The sequence below is a fragment of the Manacus candei genome, unplaced genomic scaffold (genome assembly GCF_025592945.1).
Source record: "Manacus candei isolate 608988 ecotype Guabito, Panama unplaced genomic scaffold, ASM2559294v1 h1tg000011l, whole genome shotgun sequence".
In the NCBI taxonomy this organism is placed as follows: domain Eukaryota; kingdom Metazoa; phylum Chordata; class Aves; order Passeriformes; family Pipridae; genus Manacus; species Manacus candei.
The window spans coordinates 15,852,251-15,875,912 of record NW_026138059.1 but is presented as its reverse complement, the minus strand read 5'-3'; the positions used below and the strand labels follow the sequence as shown (position 1 = coordinate 15,875,912).

The following is a 23,662-nucleotide window of genomic DNA, read 5'->3' as shown; positions in this document are numbered from 1 at the left end:
AGTCAAGCTTTGGCTGGCCTCCTCGTAATTTCCTCCAAACTTACATACCATTATAGCTCTTTCAGCTTTCAACGGGCAGCTTTTCTTAATACTAAGAGACATTAAAACGATACAGTAGGACATGGTTCTTGCCTGATTGGTGAGGTATAAGTGGCACAAAAGATTTGGTGTCGTAAGTAGTGGCATCCCCCATTTCTGCGTATAAAGGAGTCCCTACAGAGGAACAAAAGCTTTGCTCTTTGCTCAGCCATCTCTGAAAAATCTCCGTGTACATGGGATATGTCATTTTTGAAATCTTACTTCCATCAATAGTTTAAGTCTACAGTCTGTTATTAAAGTCAAAATTCAGTCCTTGACATTTCTTTTTCAGTCTTTTTTTTTTATTTTCATACAAAATTTAATAATCAATTTGAAGCCAACAACTTCTTCTAAGCCAAGTTTTCCCTGGCAGAAGCATAGCTACTATAGTTTGAAGACATAGGATTGTTGATACCTTGGTAGCGACATCATCTCTAAATCCTACCCCATTTTGAAGAGTTGATAACTTTTATTAAGTCAACAGGTAGAGTTGGAAAAAAGTACAAGCACACAAGCTTGAAAAATCTGGTTTTGGAGTTTCAAAGCTTACTGGATTTTCATGCACTTACTACTTCCCCCATAGACACGTTATCTTGCAGAAATCAGTTATTTTGGTTTAGGTGGCAGTAGATTTCACCTTATGTATTTATTTTTCCTGTGATTACATAAGATTTTATTAGATAGTCTAACCAATATTTGAAGGAAGTGATTTGTAATTAAGACACTGGACTGAAAGCCAGCTTGGGGTTTGGGGTATCTGGTGTGATTCAGAGCTTGGGTGTTACTAACATAGCTGATGCATTTTGTGTTGTTACATTCTTCTGACTAAAGTGGAAACAAGAATATTTCTCCATTTTTTCCATTTTGAAAACAGAAGGTAATGCAAAACAAGATATAACATCTTTTTAGACATTTGTGAGTATTTTGGTCAGCAGCATATTCCTCGTTTGTATTTCTTATTGTCATGTTCTTTGTCTCTGAAAAAAACTCAAGGAAGTCCTGATACAATTACACTCCTTCTTCCTTGGCTAGGCTTATTTTTTTGTGAAAGTTGTAAGATCAGAATACTGCCTCTTCAGATTTGAACATAATTTAGAAACATGGTAAGCAAGTGCTGACGATTCCCAGTCAACTTCCAAAGACAACATACCGTAGAATTTTTAAAAGATGTTGGAAATAATAAAAAATAATAAATTGAAGAGACTGTTAGTTACAGAATAAACAAATTACTGAATAAACTCACCCCTTTTTGATAGTTTGTGTCAACATAACATTAACACCTCATTTATTTTTTGTTCTGTCCTCTGATTTTCATGTAGACATGTCTTCATACAGAAAAAACAGTGGTTTATGTGTCACATCAAGTCTGCAGTGCTTAAGAACATTAGCAGTGTGGCAGGCAAAGCCCAGTGTTCTACAAAATCCTCTCAGAAAATGCCCATGAATATCTACTGTGATCTATTGACTGTGATTTGTTCTGGTATTGGCAAAACAGATATTTGAACTGATACACAAAACAATGCTTATTTTAAACTCAATGTGCGAAGCATCAATTCCTAAAAATCCACGTAAAGCTCTAAGTTTTCAGAATATATTACTTGCCAATAAAGCTGGCTGACCTGGGAAAAAACTTACGCATTCACTGCATTTCACTGGGACCATCTCATGAGTAAATTTCTTGTTTAGCAGTTGCTAAACCTAAGCAGCCACTGGCCTGTTAGTCCTAGAGAGAAGCCTCCTGGGGTTCAAATAAACCATGAATACTTTTACTGTTTTTCACACTAGATAAGAGGATACCTTGGTTCTCCAGTCTTGTATCCCATGAATTAGGCTCAGAGCTAAGTAGAAGTATTTATTTTAAAGGAAAGTAAAATTTTCTTTTTTAATCCATTTGTTTTTAAAGATTTATTAAATTTTTTGAAAATTACCTGTTGGTCTAAAAGAGTTCTCTTATTTGCTTTGTAGTTCAATTTTGTTGGGAAATTGCTTGGACCAAGAGGAAACTCTTTAAAGAGGTTACAAGAAGAAACAGGTGCAAAAATGTCCATCCTGGGAAAAGGATCCATGAGGGATAAAGCTAAGGTACTGTGTCTGGATTCTGGTTGCAATTAGTGTTGAAACATATGTTGCTTTAGGTTTTATACTTAGATTGCCTGTCTACTTAGTAATGACTCAATTAAAAGGCCTATAATAGACTCCGACTCCATGGTTAGTTTGTTTTTTTACCAAGTTACATCAATTGCTTAAATATAATTTTTCTCTTACTATGCCAACCTTGCTTAGATCTCCACATTGCTATATTACCATTGTTATTTAAATAATTCACCTAAAAGAGAAACCAGCTTAAAGTTCACTTGTTCTGAGAGAAGTCTGTTTTTCCTGAGAAAGTACAGCTTGTATACATTACTCCTGTAATATTGGTATACATAAATAGGTTTTCTCTTTTTTTCTGTTTCTTTAGAGATCAGATTTTTAAAAAATATTGGCTATTTATCCAGGACATAGTTCTAAAATAAGATTAAAAAGTGGATGTTTTGCTTAAATGTGTATAAAAATACACTGTAGATAAAAGAAAAAAAAAGCAGTTTTGGAATCACAGCCTGGTTAATGCACCTGAGTAATAATTTGCAGGTAAGTGTTGTTGCCCTTCAGCCACCTCCCCCCACTTTATATACTGAGCATGATGTTCTGTGGTATGGAATACCCCTTTGGCCAGTTTGAGTCCTGGCTGTGCTCCCTCCTGTCTTCTTGTGCAGCTCCTCGCTGGCAGAGCACAGGAAACTGAAAAGTCCTTGACTAAGCACTACTTAGCAACAACCAAAACATTAGTTTGTTATCAATATTACTCTGGTACTAAATCCCAAACACAGTAGGGTACCAGCCTCTAGGAAAAAAATTAACTATCCTAGCCCAAACCAGGACATTAAGGAACTTCATTTATATATGATCCAAAGAACAAGTACTAAATGTATTGTGATGTCTTCCTTTACATTCTGTAGAAGAGCAGTCAACACAGAAATAATGACTGCTAATTTCACTATATTTTAACTGTATATGGCTTTCAGTAATTTTGAGCATTATTTTGCTTTCCTGTCTGTTGCCTCTGTCATTCATCTCTCTAGCTAAAATAATGAAAGCAATAACATGCCAGAATAAAGAAAAAACTAATCAAAATTTTATGGTTGGCATTATTTGGTCTTGGTAATGTGTATCAGCAGTCACATAGGCATTATGAGGTCTCCAATTGCAATATTGAAAAAATCCACAAAACAGACAAATTAGGCACATGGAACGTATTTCATTTTTTCAGAGTTTTCTTTGTGACGTTGACCACAGTGACAATTCAGTTACAATTATAAGATAAATCTTGAATAAGCTACCAATTTTTTTCCAGGTATTGACAGGTAAAATATTTTAATTACTTCTGGCTAACTTGTGGAATCATAAAAAATGTTTCCTTGGATAAGTGAATGCATGTGCTGCTAAGTAGCAATAATTTGCACCAGTACTACATCTGCCAGCTCTATTCTCAGCCACCCACTCAGATTATTATTGCCAAGAGCAGCAATTGTCCAAACAGAGGAGTGTAAAGATGTTTAAACACACATTATTAGATAGACTGTCTTCTCATTTTGAGATTGGTCACTCTTCTGATCATATAATTTGAATTTCATCTCATGATAATGCAGACTTCCAGTGTGACTGTTGTTACATTCACTCATGAGTATGTCATCAAAAACATAATTTAGGGTATATTTTTTTCCTCTTCATAGAGTATTTATTCCTTAAGAATAGTCTGAAGTATGAACTTCATGGAAACTCATTCATATGAGAGTGGTGTAAAAAATTAAGTTCTAGAGTAAAATGGCATTAAATATAGCAGTCATGAAAGCAACTTTTGTAGAGAAGGGCTTATAAGTGACTTATCTTAATCCAATTTAGACATTACTGACTCAAAAGAAAACAAAATTCCCATGCAATTACAATGAGAGATAGGGATTATCTGATCCATGTACATCATTGTTACCAGTTGTAAGCAAAAATGTGTGAGAATGATCTTGGGATGGGTAATAATTACAATTAACATTTCAGAGAGGCTGTTCTAATTTGAAATAGTGGTAAAATGTAGAGAAAATAAGTTTGACTGTGAGCATAAATAATGGTGTGAATTGCTATATTGCTAAGAAAAATACAACTTACTCTGGTTAAAATTGTTTTCTTGTCAGAAAACAAGCCAACTAGTCTCATTTTTGCAGTACTTTTTTCCTGATTTAAATGCGAATTACCAAAGTCTGGAGGCTTTTTGCAGTTATTTTGTACCATATGAGAAATCAGGTTATGTATCTTGGCTGATGAATCTTTGTTTTGGAGGAATATTCAAGAAAAATCTCTGTCATTTCTCTCTGTAAACTAGAATTTCCTTAAGGCTGAATCGTAATAGTCCCCTCCAGTCCAGTGCAACTGGATGCTGAGCTGCATCAGAGCAGCAGAAGCAGAATTTCTGCTGGAAAGTATTAAATACATTTATGCCCTCAAGCTCTAGAAGCTGAAGTGTTCAAAAACAACAGATCCGCTGATACGAGGCTTTTCAGTGCCAGAATAACAATAGGGAAGTGCTTGGCTCAACAGTGAACCACTCTGGCCATAATCAGTAATTTTTGTCATATGAAAGGGCAGTTTCTGTGTCTGGGAAGCTGCCTCTGTCAAGGGAGATATATCTGCTTTTCAGAATTTCCTTATCTTTTTTTAAAGAAATCTGTGGGTAAATTTTAGAGACTAAATTATTTAGGCTCTTCCTTCCAGAGCCACAGGGAATGCTTGTTGAGTGACTTGAGATTTCTGAGTATCCGCTGTGCTTACGGTGTGGGAACAGGACAGATTAATTTGAAAAGGCAATGCAACTTATTTAAAATGTATATTATGAACAGCTCTAATTATGCAAAAAATACCACAGAGCTAATGTATGTGTCACAGAAAGTTGTGTTAGAAATTATTGAAGAGATGCTGAAGTATAACTGCATCAGTTTTGTGCAGTTATCTGGGGTATAAGGAAAACTTATGATTCTTCCAGAGTGGCTAATGTGAGTACTTAAATCTCTGTGCTGAAGTTAATGCCACTTGCTCAACAGAAATTTAGTGTTCCATAACAGGAGAAAGATCCTACGGTATTCTGACAGAAAGACAAGCACTGTCATGAAATGTGAAAGTCCATCCACTAGGCGTAGCAGATGCTGCTGCTGCCTTTTAAATACTTCTTACCTTTGATTTGGCATGCAAAAATGTAGCTAAAATTTGAAGTCTTTATTAGCTGAAGAACTACTCTGTATTTTTAAATCATAGAGAAGGGATTGTTCAATATAATGAGCATAGCCATGACCACTGAGAATTGTGCCCAGTGTGAGGGCACAGCCATTTTCTAATGTGTTTTTGGAACAGGTTGAGCTCTCACTGTCTTGCTGGTTTATATGCTGCCACTAAAGGTTGTCTTCCCTGTAGTAATATAGTATTATAAATATGCAAATACATTTTTCAGAACAGGTAGTGATGAGATTAAGCATAGTCATGTTGATTTGCTTAGCTCTTGGTTCTTTTCCATTTCTTCTTTTTGCAAACAGCATGGGAGGTGATTGTAAAGTTAAACAATCAAACTGAAGTGACAGGAGAAATCTCATTACAAGTGGAATGAATTGATTGCTTTCATACACAGATGCAGATTTTCTCCTTTTCAACCATGCAATGAATGTTTTTCACTGTGCCATTAAAAAAAATAAGATGCATACAGGGTCTGGAATAGCTTTTTGTTACATGAATTATAGCAGCAAGAGCATGGATTCTCTTTTAAAGAATCAGAAAAATATGTAGCAATGTTTCTTAAACACTTATAGTTCTTTAGCTAGTTACCTGCCTGTGTCAGAATAGAACAAAGTCTTGGGGCTTGCACCATTTCTCCATACTCCCTAATTTTAGATTATTTATGTGAGTGATATTTTTTACATAATATGCATAATCTGATGTTTGTGTTTTTTGAACTTCAGAACATCATATCTGAGAAAGCAAAATGGCAATGATTTCATGCAGATGAGAGTGAAATGAAAATTTTTGTAGGAAAACCAAGAACATTTAGGGCCAGAGATAAAATACCACACTGGTGTCATTAGAACTGCTTTTAAGAGCTGCATGACTGAAGATTGCTGGAGCTTGGGGAGAGTATATGGGAAGAGTCAAAAACATACTCCCCTCCTTCCATGTTTCTCTAAGAACCCTCTAGTGACTGGACAGAAAACACTGCTCAAAGGGGCACTGGAACCTCACCCTTAATAACGTGTGAGAACAGATCAACAGCATCAACCATGGTCCAGCTGTGGTATTTGCCTGCAACATGACATCCTTGCTTTTTGTTACAGTTTTTTCCAGAGGTGAGCTGTCCAGAGTAGATGAGACAGGATATGGTGAGACTTACCTAGAATGCCTCTATGTATCATTATACCACTAATTAATTGTTATGGATAGTGCTAGTAAAAGAGAGCAAATGAAGGCCAGAATAATAACTGAAATGGTGATTGAGGCATAGAATAAGCAAAAATGTGTTGAAAAAGGGAAGAGGACTGGCTTGAAAGAAAACCAAATGGTAGGAATAAATCCTTCACAGAAGAAAAACTCTTCCTTTTACAGAATTTTATCTTTTGTCTTTCTCATTGCATGTGTAACTTTATGATGAGAACGTTCAAAGTAAAAGATGATAGAAATTTTCCAGTGAACACAAAATTATATAGAAAAGAGGTGTTTGGAGGCTTCAAAATTCTTGAACAAAGAAAGGTTGTGAGAGAAATGTTGAATGTGTGCAAGTGTTGTAGCTGAAAATTTTTAGGGTAAAATGTTTGTGCTTTCTTTTTTTATTTGAACGAACAGTTTTATTGAAAAATTAACCTAGGTGATTATGTTTGAGAGAGCAGAATAATATAAGAACAATAGAATGTTTTGATTTTGATTTGAGAACATTGTGTTACCCAGAGAAAGATTTTTGGTTACTTTCATTTTGTTAAAAAAATGAAAAATGGATTTTTAACCTGCTTATCTTTCCCTGAAAGCTCATTGTTCATCACCTGTGGAACACTTGCAACACATATAAGTTATTTAAGCTGAAGAGGCTCATACTGTCCTTGCAGAAATCGCACACAACCCCAAACATAGTTTTGAATCACATTTTGCATACATAAAGCAGAATTTGGAAATTAATGTATGTCCTGATAACAAGATTCTATATTAGACAAAAGAAAACTAAAACATCAGTTACTACAGTAGCACATGTGGTGTCAACCACACATGAAGGAAAATGTAAGTCATAGTGCCTGCATTAAATCTTCTGAATACTCATGTATAGTTGCCATCCCAATTTAAAGCCTTTTTGCCTAGAGAAATTCTGTCAACACCAATTCCTGTTTCGCACACTTTCTGTTTATTACCCATTTCTCTCATTGCTTAAACTTCCACTTACTTATGTCTTTTGTCCTGGCTATTGGAAGGTTGCTGTTATTAAAGATTCCTGTTGCTTTTCTATAAAACATGAAAAGTTAGAGAACAAACTTGCACTGCAGCTTTGAAAAATCACATAAACTACTTGTCTGTGACTGTGTTTATCAGCTGAGTGAACTTTTAGCTTCCTCCTTCTTCAAGTTTCAGTTGATGTTAAAACAAGTTATCAAGGAAAGTAGGTTCCATCACAGAAGAGTTAGTTGCAGTTAAGCTGTCTATCTACCTTTCATTAATCTGTGGGTTAGATACTTTCCAAAGAAGGACTACTGCCACTGGACAACAGCTTGTCCCATTAAACAGAATTTGTTGCACTGCCTTTTCTTTTTAAAAAATTCCAAGTGTTAAGAACTTGTTTGCAACTAAAAAGATCTGAAATCAGCACACAGAGAATCTACTGATATTCAATTATTAGCATATTGGCTTTAGGGTGGTTTTTAACAGCTGTATTATGTGAGTACCTTAAAAAACATTTTGAAAATATGAAATAGTTGCAGTGCGCACTGGTCTGTTCCCAGCAAATACTAAGGGCCCTGAGTTCAGTCCTGCAACCTTTAAATAAATGCTTAAATATCTTACAGGATTAAGTCCATATATATAATGTGAATAGCACCCAATAGCTTATTGGTTTGAAGCACAACATGTTTTTTCATTAGATCATGTCTAACACGGGTGTAGTATCCCAATAGCAGAGAGTTAATTCTCTGATAAGATTCTCCTGACTTCGTTGGTTTTTCAAGAAGATTATAAATAGTTGCTAATCTAACCCACAAAGGAAGAAAAAAGCTGCAGGTTTTGTCTAGCAGAAGTTGTGATCCAAGTATTGCATTATATTCTTTCCCAATCCTATTGCTTTACTTGAATATGAGATCAAAAGTTTATCTTTAATGTCCAGAGTTTTAAAAGGCTTTGAGTGTTACTGCATGTTGTAATGTTTAAGCTCATGCAGTATGGTTACATATGTTTTTTAGCAAGCGAGAGTGTCAGCATTCTCAAAAAGAATAAGAAATTACAAAAAAAAATTAGGAAGTTAAAAAAAAAATGTGCCAACCAAAAATCACCTAGTTGTCTGTTGCACCAGGTTTTACACTGATGCCACTGCAGTCATGCTTGTAAGGTTGCTTGCTCTGGTTTATGGATTATGGTAGTTTAGCCCATTGTGTTGCCATGAGTTTTCAGCTCTTATAGTTGGAGATACAAATTTGGTAATTCCTATAAAAAGTCTATTTTAGTTTAAAACAGAACCTGTAGGTTTACTTCCAGTCTGCTGAGAATTTTGATTTGGACTTTATGCAAAATCCCTGAAATTTTAGTTTCTTAGGTAAGTTTGTTTCTCTTTCTGTTCCCTTGAACTCCTTTATCATCTTCAGCTGTAAAACCTCTAAGGGAAAGGTAGAGCAATGTGCAGCATTGCATTAGAAAAGTAGCATCCAGAAGCATAAATAGCTAATTTTAAATCACTAGTTGGTGCTCGCCCATTTCATCTTTTTCTGTTAAATTTTTCTGTAACAGCTTGCAGCCATTTTGGTCCACAAACAGGTCTTTGACCTGAGCAGGATTAGGCCCTCAGCACACCTTCAAGATGTGAGCAGAAGTTAGAGCAGCACACTGCTTCTGATGCAACACATTTTTTTCCTCTTCCTCAATCTCTTGAGCTTCCTGATAGGAACTGCTGTGAAAATGCAAGGAAAAGGAAACAAACAAAAAGCAGACCAACCCATATTTTGAAACTGAAATCTTTCAAGGATCATTTGCAAAATTCTACTGCAATCTGCATTCTCCCAGATTTTCCCTTAGGTGAGCATGTCAAAAGGTACCAAAGGCTTTAATACTCTAGAACTAGGTTTTACCTGAAAAACCATTCCAAAGAAAATACTTTCTCCTTATATCCTGAAACCATAAATCTGCTGGCAGGCACAGATTAAAAGAAGACATCGTCTTTATCACTGTTTCCTCCTGTGTTACTCATATTCTAGTAACTTTTACCTACTCAACAACCCCAGTTTATTTGCAAAATACCTCTGAGTATCACCTCTAGTGAGTTGTAAAGTCCTTTTTTGCCCTGATGTTGGAGGGAGTTGAGGTAGATACAGATCACAAACAATATCTCTTAGAATAGCTTCTATTCTATAAACTTCTACGAATTCTATTAAGTATTTCTGGTTTTTAGGTTTTTGCTAATAGCAGATAACTTCTCACAGTATATGTACTTATTCGGTCTCACATCTGAATTGTACTCTCATGATAACCTGGTTAGAGCAACATTTGGGAGGACAATTCCAATTATAGACTCAGAAGATAGAGGGAAATACTGGCAGGTCAGTGATAGGTGTTCAGAAAGTGTGTCATTGGGTCCTTTATTTCATCAGAGGTATATGTGACCTATACCCTTCATCTGCATATAGCAGTTGTCTTGGAGATGGGCCGAGTTATGAACCCATGTGGGCACCAGTGTGTGCTGGTTCCCCAGGACCAGTAGTCTCCAGGGCTTATCAGTCCTTGGGAAGCTTTTATGTGCCACCTTCTCAGCACATACTTTGCGTTTCTTTGTATTTTTTCTTTTTTTTCTTGAAACTATGTTTCCATCTAAACAGGTGCCTATACAATCAGTTCATGAAAACTCACATGGATGAGACTTTCATGAGAAATGTTTTCATTGCTTCTCTTAGGTGTCTCATCATGTCCACACGTTGTCTGACCCCTCTTATGTTTCACCAGCTCTTCAGATCTGTGCAAATCAACTTGTTTCCAGAAGGCTGTTCCTTCTCTTTCCTCCTGGAAGACTTCATGTTACCCAGAGTGCAACACTTAGAAAAAAAGGAGTCTTCATTTCTGCTTCCCAGTCACATCCTTTTAACTAAATTTTTGTATTTTAATATCACAGTAAACTGAGTGCTTTCAGTCATATATCTTCCCTCTGACACAGAAAGAATGCGCTTATTCAGCGAGCATCTTTGTGGTTGGGGGAGTCATAAACCTCTTCCTTTTTTGTCATATCCCTGCATATTTTGTTTTTTATACCCCTTTTCTCTTTGTTCTCTATGGGAATCTGGTCTTTCCCAAGATGATTTCTGGCACCACATTCCTGGCAGACAGGAGCGTCTTTTGTTTGATAGTTTTTGCAATTTCCATTAATTACCTACCTGTCTGACTTGCTGGCTAAGGTTGAATCAAGCTCTAAAATGAGGCCATTGAGCTAAGACAGAGTTAAGTGGCCTTACTGGGATAAATTCTTCCCTTCCTGGTATTCAAATGGTCCTGTCTGCATACCTAATCCAGGAGATGCCTTCTGATAGATAGTCCTGTTATCTATCAGAAAAGTTATTTATATTAACAGGCATCTCCCAGTAACTTTGAGTTTAGAACCTGGCTAGAAAGAGCCTGTTATCCTTCAATTTATGCAGTTTCAAATGATCTGCAACAGAGTAGCCCTTGGCTTTTTCAGTTTGTGCTACAAAATTTTGGAGAAGTCCATTTGTTTCCATTTCTGTCAAATTTCTTTCTCTCTTAGCTGTACGAATTTTTCCTTCTGGAGGTGGTTGGTTATATTTATGTCAGATTTAAGATGCTTTCTCTGACTTTCCCTCTCTAAATTTTAGAATTCATTTAAGTACACAGTCGGTCTTGCTGCAGAGAAAACACTCTTTTATCCAGTTTCTCTTAGGTTAAGGACAGGTCTTCTTTGTTGTGGCTGGATAGCTTAACCAATTTGACCTTGCTTAGAGGAGTTTGGCTTGGGGGAAGCTTTTTGAACTCTTTGTTATCTGTATGTATATGTGGAGAGAGAGAAAAAGATGTGTGTGTGTGTGTGTGTGTGTGTGTGTGTGTGTGTGTGTGATACAGGTGTAATTCATGATTGAGCATAAGTCTCTCTATATTAGCCAGTTCCTTCTGTTTTCTCCTACACAGTGACTAGGGATGTCTATCTCTTATCAACAATTTGAAATTCCAGTGCTATTTATTCTTCAATTCCTGTATCACCAAAAGATGCATAATCACTTCCAAAGTTTCAAGATTGATTTGTAACCCCATTTTTTAAATGTTTTTACAGATTGGTAGGAAATTTCTAATGGTTGACATCACTTCCATTTTAAAAGGAGTTGACATATTTCCATTTTAAAAGAAGTACAGCTGAAGTAACATTACTTTCAGATTAGTGCCAAATTAGTCAACAGTGTTACTTTGATATAAAACTTACTGTCTTCTCAAGTCATACTTGAATAAGTCTCCAGATTATTCCATGTCCTAAATAGGGATGATGTGTCACCTTTTTTTTTGTTCTGAGTTTCATGCAGCATGTAAAGAAAAAGCATAAATACCACACAGTCCTTTATATCGGAAAAAGATATCAGTATCAGTCTAGATCCTCAAACCCACCAAATTGCTCTTGCCTGCCCGTATATGAGACAGTGCAACTCCTTGTCTCTTCAACTGTGACTTCTTGAGTCTCCCAAGATCTAGAAAAATATTTTTCTAGAGTTGTGGCTTGTGGTTTATGCTGCCTGTCAGCTCCAACCTGCATTTTAGAATCTGGGTTAGTGGGACCGTCTGTTAACTTCTCCAGTCAGGTTCCAGTTCTTCTCTGGGTCTTCTGCCTGGTCACTGTAGCAATATGTGAATGGGACTTTGTTGTCTCATTAGTCATTTATGTCCCTCAGTAAACCACCTGTTCCTGTCCTGTATACAGTCTCTCCTCCTGAAAAGGCACACAGGTTGTACAAGGTGGCTGTTGTTCCTCAGTATTGGAGTTTGTTTTCACTAATGCAAAGATCTGGATTACCATCAGAGTCAAGAACTAGCCATCAGGAATTGCTGGGTTGAAAGAGCACTGTATTTGTCTCCCAACCACCTCTCATGGAGTGCCTCCCCGAGGCAACTATAACAAAAAAGACCTTGATGAAGATTGCTATATTGTCATTTTGCTCAGTAAATATTCCCCAGAGAAAAATCCGAAACTGAACAAATCAAAAAAAACTCCATGGCCTTTTTGTCTCTGAGAGACAAATTTTGGACTATAAATATTGGACTGTAAACATTGGAAACAGTCTGCTTCATTGATTCTGTAACTTATTTCCCTATAATTTCTTGAAAAAAGCTATAAATACCAAACAATTTGTGCAAACTTGTGTGCTTATTAAAGAAAACTGATCTGAAGTCTCTGACCTTTTTGATATTCTAGTTTTAATGAATTTGTTTGGTATTTAATAACAAAGACTTATGTTTCTGCATACATGTGGACTATTGGAGCACAAGTTTTTATTTTAAATTGGAAAATTTAAATAGGCAGAAAAAATGGAGGTTACTATGTCTCCCTACCCTAGACCTGTATTAATTACTGATGAAAAGCTAAAGTTCATGGGTTGGTTGCATGCCAAGATAGGTTAAAACAACAAGGAAAGTGGGATGGTCATTTAAGTACTTAAAATGTTTGTCATTTAAATAAAATTTCAAAATTGTTGGACTTTTCTCCTTTGAATCCTCAGGAAGTCCGTGAGATCTTCTCAAACATTCTCAGAGTCCCAGAACTGCGTTTCTTGTACTGCTGAAGCCACTGGCACTTTTACTAATGACTAGTGCAAGGAATAAATCGCTCTTGGTATTTAGCTGAGTGAGCAAATGAAATTCAAGTGCAATCTCCAAATATTTCTCTATTAATTTTTAGACTAGAGCTCCAATCTGAAGAGTGAGATGTTAGAATAGTTACAGAGATTATCACTTTAAATATTTAGTTTAAACCACGAGACCTGCTAGCACAGTTCGTGGAGTGATATGATGCTTCCATGTAATTAGTGATGGCATTTTCAAAATAGAATAACCAAGAGGGCAGTTTAACTCTGTTAAAAACTTTTACTCTGAAGCTGATAGTTAAGAAAATTGCGTTGTCCTCACAGAAGAATTACATCAGACCCCAAGCAGATGCTGTTTTATTACTGATACAACACAGTGATGATACTAAAAGTCTTCATCTCCTCCCTTGAATGTAATGTTAAAACAGACATACATATTTTGTAGCTCTGACAGGATATTTGTAAGACTTATACTGCTGGGTTTAAAAAGATGGGACACATTTTTCTCCAAGACACAAAACATTGAGGTAGTGCTTCAGGTTTATTCTTTCTGAGTTGAAAGTGATGGAGGACCATGGAACTTTAAAGGAGGCAAGGCAAAGAAGTGGCAAGAGAGAAATGTAGAAAGGGTAAATATGGCCCTTAGTGAAAAAAATACATAGTATTTGAAGTAGTGAAAGTTTACATGCTTTCTGTTTTGCCAACTTGTGTTTAGTAATTTTTTGACCTGAAAACAGTTTAAATTTTTTGTTTGTTGAATATCGTAAGGTTTTCTAAATATCTCAGCAAAGTTAGCAAAGCAGTGTACACATGTATTATGCATCAGAAACAAGTTACCAAATAACTCAGCTGCACTCTCACCTCTTTCTGTAATGGTGCTGATTTGACGTCTGAAAGCCTGAGTTTCATATCCAGACCCGTGCCAAACTCTTGATTTCAGCTCATTCATATTTAGTTGGCCAGAGAACCATTTGGTGCTTGCTGACACTGTTCCATTGCTGCCACTGTCCATGGGGGCACTCTAGTGCCTCACCTTTTCCCAGGTTTAGTTGTGTGACCCAACTGGGAGATCCCCTTCTCCTGCACGTGACATTTACAATCCTGACTGGGATAGGCAGGGTGAGTCCTGACAGTGATGTCACTGTCCATGGAATAGGCAATAAGTTTATTTTGTTTGTTTGGTTTTTTTTTAAATAAACACAGGAAGAAAAAAAGCAGCACATTCCTGTGTGAGAGAGGGCAAGATAAAAAAAGAGAGACAATGAAGTTATAAGTAAATTAACTCAATTGCTTACAACAATTTGGGGAACTGTATATCTTTTCACACTGATGTTTTTCCCCTCTATACTTTTTCTGAACAGTGATTTATATTCCAAAGTATTTTGTTTATGTACATGAAGCTTCATAAAGACCAGGTTTGATCTCGCAGAGTTTTGTTTTATGACTATTGTTCTTCCTGTTTTATTTATAGATAAATGCACAAAGAACTGCTTTGAATTATTTGTAGCAATTACATTAAATCCCAGTTTTTCCATGCATAATGTTATCTGTCCTCTTGAGGATCATGATAAATACTTTTAATATACTTTAATAGTCTACTGTTACAAGGAATTTTGCATTGCCACAATAGAGGCAGCATTACAGTAAATTAAATTACCGTACACACAATTAAATAGAATAATGAAAAAAAATCAGACTTGGAGCAACAGCTCTTTGGAGTCCACTGAAATTCAATTCCACAAGAAACTTAATAGGAGAAGATGTTGAGTGGAATTTAGATAGCTAAGTTAGATATTATTTTGTTTGTAATATCTCCATCAGGGATTAATGTTCTCTTATTCAGAGACATTGATTACTGTCTGGATCATTTTTCAGATTGATTACTGTTGTAGTATAGCATTCCTTTTTCATTTATCTACCCAACATCAATATAACTGTAGAGATATAACTTCATCACAGTACAGTTGTTACACAATCCACAATAATTTGTGGCTTCTCAATAACAGCTTTAAGGAAATCTGTAGAGATTTAATTTGAGCTTATAGCCATGTATTACAAAAAAACCCACCCCATCTTCCTTTCATCTTATCTGAAAAAAAAAGTTATTCTCTGGCAGAGAAATAGTCTCTGACAAGCTCCTCTACAAAAAGACTTGAGTATGAGATACATTTCTGTTTTATCAGACATAGCTAAAGTAAGGCATGTGTGCAGCCCTGGATGGTTATGATTTTGAATATGCAGTGAAAGGTAAAGGTATGATATTAGCATTGCAAGTGATATTATTGAATTTTTTCCTTATTTTTGGATTTCTGTTATGTCGATTGGAGGTGAACATGAATTCGATCCAATATGGAACTGGCATTTGGAATCTGTGGGAATATAAATTTTTTGTTTAGTTCCTACCACTATATGGCTCTAGCTTTATTTTCTAAATTCTTACTTCCCACACAATAAATGATAACAGCTCTCATCCATCTAATTTAAAGGTGTCTACAGAGAATTAATTTGTTGATAATTATAAATCTTTACAAGCACTGCATGTTATTGCACTAAATTCAAAGTTTTCTGAGTTAGATGAGTAAGCTGTTATCCCTACAGAATACATCCCATACCTAAGGACATCTGTGGATGCGCTCAAGGCTTTCAGGCTCTTTTACCTTTCTTTTCACTTGTATGATATTTTACCTATTTATGAACTCAGATATTTCATTGTTTTGAATGAGATCAAATGTATTTATAATACAAAATAGAATGAATTTTTATTTTTGCAGAATTTGTGAAGGAGGTCAGAGGGGCAGTGGTTAGTAATTAAAATACGCACAAAGCCTTACCCTAATCCCTGCCTTCTGTCAGCTTTTGCCTTTCACACTCTCTGAGAAATTTCACTGAAACCAAGTCTTTAGAAGTAACCCTGACACTTACTGGATCCTGATCTCATAAACTGTGTTTAAAAGACATAGGAACATGGAGTTCTTTTAGCTTATGAATGTACAAATGCTTCGCTGAATTTAGGCCTTGCAGGCAAATCTTCCCTTCTTGTGCTTACAAACCCTGCTAAGTCAATAGATGCTTGTTGTGTGTTTGTTCTTCGGTGCTCCAACAGATGAATGATTTAGGGGATGTCTCTAAACTCTAAAGAATTCACTTAAGAGTAATTTTTATGAATTGAGGTGAAAAAAATAAATAAAAACTTCTCCATTTTTCTGTTCAGCTACAGGCTGTGCTTCATCTCCTCTTATATTACAAAAGTCTGTTACTAATTGCTTTTTATTGGGCAGGAGAGAGAAAGAAAAAGGATGTTTCCTTTGTGTTATGTTGTTAATCCTTCTCCAGTGGTCCACTTATAGAATAGGGAGATACAGGGAATGACCAGCAAGCCTTACTTCCTTAATTAAAAATATAATTGAGCATGCATATAACTCTCTCAACTGTAGTTTAACAGTGGTTATATTGAGTCTTCAGATTAAGAGACTTGATCCACAGGTACATATGTAAGTCCAAAAATTATGTTTCACATTTCTTTAAATTGGTGTAGCAAACGTGTACTCATGAATAGTTTGACCATAAATTATTAATTCTGTTTTACCATTTCAAGGACAGACCCTTAGTGTCAACTGTTGCAAACAGAATTAATATTTTAGTTTGTTCTTTTGAAGATTTAGCTGCAATTGCTAAAACATGCTATACAGAAATTAATCTCTTGCAATTGTCACCCAATTAAATATTGGAAGTTTTTTTTGATACTAGTTGTAAGTAGGAGGCCCAATCATGGTGCCAAAATCGTGTGGTAAAAAATAATGGGATATTAAAATTCTGAATCAAAATCTTTTTCTTGTCCTCTTCATGATCCAGACCCCAGATAATTTGTGATGAGGACCTAATTGCAGCCTTCCAGTACCTGAAGGGATGTAGATGGAAAAGGAGGTAGAGTGACTATTTACAAGAGCATGTAGTGACAGGACAAGGAGGAATAGCTTCAAACTGAAAGAGAGTAGCTTTAGGTTAAGTGTCAGGAAAAAATTCTTTACTGTCAGGGTGATGAGGCACTGGAACAGGTTGCTTTGAGAAGCTGTGCATGCCCCATCCCTGGAAGTATTCAAGGCCGGGTTGGATGGGGCTTTGAGCAACCTGTTCGAGTGGAAGGTGTCCCTGCCTATGACAGGAGGTTTGGAACTCAGTGATTTCATGGTCCTTTCCTGCCCACACCATTCTATGATTCTATGATATGATCCTCCCTCTTTTACAATTCCTGTATTGAAAATAGCTACCTTTAGTTTTGTCTGTTTTCTGCCACCATCTCTCTCATCATTCTTATTACATGAGCAGAGCAATATACTGAATCTGCAGATTTTCTTTCTCCTCCCACGATGCAGGCAGCTATCACTGCTTCTTATTTTGAAGTTTGTAGGTGAAATATTACTATAATTTAAAAAAATGTAGTGAATTAACTTAATAAAATATAGGGGTTTTTTTAGTGAGGTTCTCATACAGTAACTGCTAATCTTTTTTTTTCTTTAGGGTTTACCATTTATTACTTTTCTTTTTAGTCTGCCAGATGTACAATATCTGTTATTATACATATTAAGATACAATAATTTTAATGCAAGTTGATGATTAAATTAAAACATTGCATTCATTGCATTGAGGTATATTAGTGTTAAGAATTTCTAGAATAATTTATAAATAAGGTTCCAAAAGTACTTCAAGTGTAGTGAAAAAGATGTTACTCAGCATCAGGATTGTGTGGAATGTTGTCCTAATACATATACAGGAATATGTTTCGAATGTATCTTGGCAATCTGTTAATGAAGGGGATAGTCTATAATTAAAAACAAATTAAAGTATTTTGCAAGTATAAGATAAGAATGCAGCAATAAACCCTTCTATATAAACTTAAGTTTAATTTTTCATGTGAGCTTCAGTGAGAAAGGGCTTATGATAGATCATAGACCATGTTATTTGTTGTATGGGCTTTTGTTTCCAAACTGTTCTTTTCCATGTCTCAACTATAAATTTTGCTCATATTTTATAGCAATAAGGGCAAATTTTCCCATTTTTTATACTATTTATAGAATATAGTACAGCACTGAAATTACCTTACAGGAGTTACCATACTACACTGAATTATTATTTCATCTAGTATCATTTACTGGCTCTGGAAATAGTATTCAGTGTTTTATAAAATTTTAAGAGGGAAATAGGAGCAAATAATATTCCTGGATAAGTGAAAAAACTAATATGATTGAGGAGAGAATTCGCTTCCCTCACACAGAAGTTATCACTGTATACCACAAAATACAATATCAAATGACCCTTCACAGTACATTAGCTAGCATAGAAGCTTATGTTATGCATCTCCTTTCAGCATGTCTAATTAAATTTTGCTAAGCTATTTGTGTGAAGATTTCTCGTTGCATTGTATCAAGAAATGTCATTAGGAAAAAAAACCCAAAACCCCAAACTCTCTTGTGTGTTTGGAATATATTTTATGTACGAGTTAAAAGTATGGGAGGAGTATTACAGGCAAATATTAGAAGAGATTTCTGATACCAGAAAGAAAATCTAAGAATAGATAAGAATTGCAATGAAGTTCTGACAGGTGATACCAGTCTAATGGGTTTCCATATCTTGAGTTTATTTCTTTCATTTTCTGTAAGTTAAAGAAAAGGGTTTATAGACTTCAAGGAAGCATCATTGCATTAAGACTTAAATATTTTGAGGCATGAAAAACTGGGACTTCTTCCATATACCATGACATATTTGTGATAGTTTGTTCCTTTATTTCTGTGAATGATTTGTGATGTATGCTCTCATTTTAATTTTAAATGTAGAAAAGTCATTTATTATATGTTGGATTTTCCACAGTTGAGTGTCATTAAGAAGATGCATGTGCTTCTGGACTGATATGAGTGTATCTGAGTGATTGGAAATGTTAGAAATTACTCTGTCAGCTTCTGGCATCTCGGGGGATAAAAACAAAAATGCTGAGACTACACATGAAGTGATAATTTTGTATTGTTTATTTTTTAATACTTTCTTTAGATACCTTTGGTGTCTGGATTGCTGTAGTCAGTTTTTTTTGGGTTTGGTTGGGTTTTCTTTTAAATATAGAATATTATTTCTGTCCTATTTATTACTTTATTCTAAGTTCAGGGTGGTTGTGTTATTTAGTCTGGACAATTTCTAACCCTTTAGATGCCAGTTCTTTTTGTACTGTCACAGTCCCTGGTGTGGGCCTGACCTGGAGGTGCTAAATTCTGTGGATGACATGGATGTCTCTGAAAATTGAGGAATATCAGACATAAAAGCGAGGGAACTTCACCTTTTCCCATGCACTGTTATTGACATCACCACAGGTGAACTTACTTCTGCATTGTGCCATCCTGCAGGAGGGGCCATTAGTCTCCACTGTCCAGACCAGGAGCGATCAGTCTTCTCATTTAGCTCATTTAAGCCTGAAATTGGGTGGTGTGAATACGACTTCAATGTGTGGAACACCATATTTTTGTAAAAATGAGCTACTTCTTTAGGCTAACAGTGGTTATATACCACTATGGTGTATAGTGAAATAGTTAGATGAAAAATTGGTCATGAGCTAGCAATGTGCACCTGCAGCCCAGAAAACCAGCGACATCCTGGGCTGCATCAGAAGCAGTGTGGCCAGCAGGTCCACCCCTCTGCTCTGCCCTCATGAAACCCCAGCGGGGGTACTGCATCCAGCTCTGGGACTCCCAGCATGAGAAGGGCATGGTCATGGTAGAGTGGGTCCAGAGGAGGTCAGAGGGCTGGAGCCTTCTCCTATGGAGATAGGCTGAAATGGTTGGGGTTGTTCAGCCTGGAGATGAGAAGGCCGTGAGGAGATCTTATTTTGGTTTTTCTATGTATGAAGAGGTCTTACAAGAAAGACAGAAATACTTTTTACCTGAGCCTGTAGTGCCTGGACAAGGGACAGTGTCTTTAAACTGAAAAAGGTGAGGTTTAGATTGGGTATAAGGAAGATATTTTTTTTACAATGAGGATGATGAAGCACTGAAACAGGTTGCCCAGAGAAGTCGTGGATGTCCCATCCCTGGAGGTATTCAAGTCCAGGCTGGATGGGGCTTTGAGCAACCTGATATAGTGGAAGGTGTCCCTGCCCAATAGCAGGGGTGTTGGAACTAGAAGATCTTTGAAGGTCCCTTCCAACCCAAAACATTCTATTATTCTGTTTTATATATATTCTATATAAAAAAGGAAATTTAATTTGAAAAGTCATAGAAGTACCTGGGCATGCAACAGCCAACCTGAATGTTTATGTCTATCCTAAAGGACAGTGAGAGCCTAAAGCTTGAATTTGAATTTGAACCTATATTTAAATAAAGTCCAGATATGGTCAGGTAGCTTCTTCAGTGACTTTAGAAGGGGTCGAGTAGAAAAAAAATATCAAATTTCACTTATTTACATTCTGCTTTTACTGCTCAAATAGATACTGATATAGGAAATATCTAAGATTTTTTTGTCTGAAAAAAATCAGCAATATTGTTTTCAGTTCTGTGCACAATGCTCACATAATTACATTATTATTTCCAGAATATTTTTCCAGTCTTTGTCCCATAACATAGTTTTTAATACATTCATATGCATACCAAATCTCTTTAAGAACTTTGAATGGGATTAATTTTTGACAAGGTATAGTGTCATCTTTGTATAAAACTTCTTTATTAAGCCTGAGAAAGACATTGGTTTTGTACAAAAAAGGGCAATTTTTTTCCTGTCTTAATCAGATATTAAGATCAGTGCTACCAAGACGAATAAAAATAATAGTTCTTAAGTACTGATTACTATTTATAGTTTTCTAAATTTTCGTTTAAAAAAGAGTAGGCTAATTGGCTCTTATCAATTATGTTCATGTTCAAAATAACATAATAAATGTCACATTGCAGTTATTACTTAATTAGGTATAATTATTATATCTTTTTTTAAATTTTAAATGTCTTATGCAGTGACATTCTGGCCTTTATTTTTCTGTTCTTGTTCCAGAATTCTGTGAATATGAATATAATTTCAAAAGTGATTGGAGCATTCTTTCTAGCTATTTCATAAACATGTTTCTGGCAGACTATTGGTTTAGGTGATCAGTCCTTAAATACTGCATTTCAATTTAGTTTTGATGCAGATAGGAAAGACTTGTCAAGTAGCTTTTGTAAAAATGACACCACCAAGTATTTTGTGCAACATAATATAAAGAGAATGTTGAAATGTGAAGTGATATTTTCCTAGAGGATATGCAGGTTGAAATAATGTATAAAATATTTTGCACAACAGCATATAATTGTCTTTTGAGTTTTTATGTGAACCCTGAAACCAAACACGTTGCTAAAAATAGAAAATAATCATATTTTTAAGGACGTCATTTTTCCAAGATAAACTTTGGACAATAAAAGGAAGTATCATGACCAACATGTTTAGCTGCAGTAAAAAGAAATAAGTTAATGAATGTAGATTCAGTGTGATCTCTGACATGGTACAACAGAAAACACAGATTTTTAGAAAAATTAAATGAAACTAGTAAATGTATGTGGATTTCATCCAAGAAAAAGAATACTATCTATTAGAAATTGAATAATGTATAATTTGGGGAAAAATAAACAACCTTCTACCCACCAAAGCCATACAAGCCTTGGTAATGTTTTTTATATCAGATTCCTGCTCTAGTTTCACTTCTGTAGTCCGTCTTCTGCACTGCCACTGACCAAACTAAATTTTGACCATCTCATCTAAATTCATGCTGTGCATAAATACAGCTCCTGATTCAGATGCATAAATGCAGGTGGCTACACAGCAAAAAGGTGCATAAACTCCTTCTGCAGTACGTGGAGATTTAATGAGCACTGTCACTGGGTTGCAATGATCTCTTCATCTGACAAAATACAGGTGTCTGTCTTAAGGCAAGCTGAATTGCTGTCTGGTCAGCGTTGAGTTTTGATTTGCTTAAGCCTGAGTGTCTAGTGCCATTTAAAGGGCCCGAGGGAATATCATGTACCCTGTACTGTGTTTGACCTTAGCCTCCTAAACACTTCCTTCCCACCTTTTGTGTTTGTTAAACTTTTCATATCCAGTGGTGTGTCCTGGCACACTCTATGTTACGTGCCTCATATTGCCTGGGTAATTAGCTGTAGTATGGCTTTTGGCATATGGGTAGGACTGTGGACCAAGTATTTAATCAAAATTGAGGGAGTTAATGTTACTCCTGTGACTAGCATTAATTTCTTAAATTCATTTTTTTTTCTGAGTTACTCTCTCCTGTTCCATATAGTGTTCTGACTCAGGAATTTCTAAATCCTTCTTGTACTTCTTGTACCTCTGATATCTACTATGAATGGCAGTTTTGTCATGTCTGGATGTTTAAACAGAGTTGCTTTAATATACGGTTCAGCAGTTTCTCAGTGTTTTCAGTCCCCAGTTTTACCGCTAGACTGAACTTCTCAGTCTTCCAGACTGAGGTTTTTTTACCAACTATTCAGCAGTATTCATTTCAGGCCACCAGCGTTGCTACTGTGTACACAGCAGTTGTCTTACCGGCTGTGTCCTTGCTTGTTGTGCTTGAAAGCCTTTTCTCTCCTCTGATCACTGGGGTTTGGCAGCCTGGGGCTTATTAGAGCAGGCATGATGCCAAGTTCTCACAAGCTGTCAGTCTTGATTCCCAGAGCAAACGCCATGAAGAGGGTGCTGCGGGTAGCATAGCCAGTGTTAGGAAGCACAGCTCAGTGTTTTCTCACATACACACAGTATTCATGTTACCAAAACCCAGCACTGGTACCTGTGATGTCAGTTAAAGCAGACACAGCAGTCACTAGGGATTGGCAGCAACTGCTGCATCATTCTCGTGCCACCTGTCCTCTTCCTGGCCTGAGGGGGTCGTCTTCCAAAGCACGTGCAAGAAGACATGGCTCTGAGTAGTTCACAGAGTTTGTACTTTCATTGAGGAGGTAGATGCATATAAAATTGCCTTTTAAAGTGTAATATTCCACATGAGAATCCAGATTTTCCTCCAACAATTTGGTGCTTAAGAAAAGAGGTACAGAGTGCCACTAGCTTCTTTGATGAGGAGGGGGAAGTCAGTCTGACAGTTTCCTGCAGCCTCCTGACAGTCTGCAGTGCCATAAAAGTCCCACTGGGAAACTCTGGAAATCCTAGAAAGATGAAGTGGCAGAGGATGGCTTGAAGTGATCAGATTCAGTAGGTATGAGCCACTGTTCCAAATACAGAAATATACATATTTGTGTATTATATACAATATAATATATAAACATACATATATTTATGTATAAGCATACATATACAAATAAACATAAAAGCCCTGTCAGAAGTGTCTTCTGACATGAGCCTGTCCCACGGATGAGCTCTTCCATATTTTGAGTTTCAGTTTCTCAACAGACAGAAAGCATTTACTGGTTCCTGGCCACACAGTTATTCTAGAAACTTCTAAGTTATTACAGAATGCTTAA

The 23,662-nt window shown here is 36.1% G+C and overlaps 1 protein-coding gene across 6 annotated transcripts in view; it reads left to right on the top strand.

The window, feature by feature from the left end:
• The window catches only part of KHDRBS2 (KH RNA binding domain containing, signal transduction associated 2), a 365,578-nt gene that overhangs the window by 115,433 nt on the left and 226,483 nt on the right, over window positions 1–23,662 (top strand). For all 6 annotated transcript variants that reach the window (XR_007902822.1, XR_007902821.1, XR_007902820.1 and 3 more), the window contains exon 3: window positions 2,044–2,160. Coding sequence is in view for 2 of the 6 variants with exons in the window: in XM_051777880.1 (XP_051633840.1) it covers window positions 2,044–2,160 (117 nt within the window). In the remaining 4 variants the exon portion in view is untranslated. The remainder of the gene's footprint in view (window positions 1–2,043; window positions 2,161–23,662) is intronic.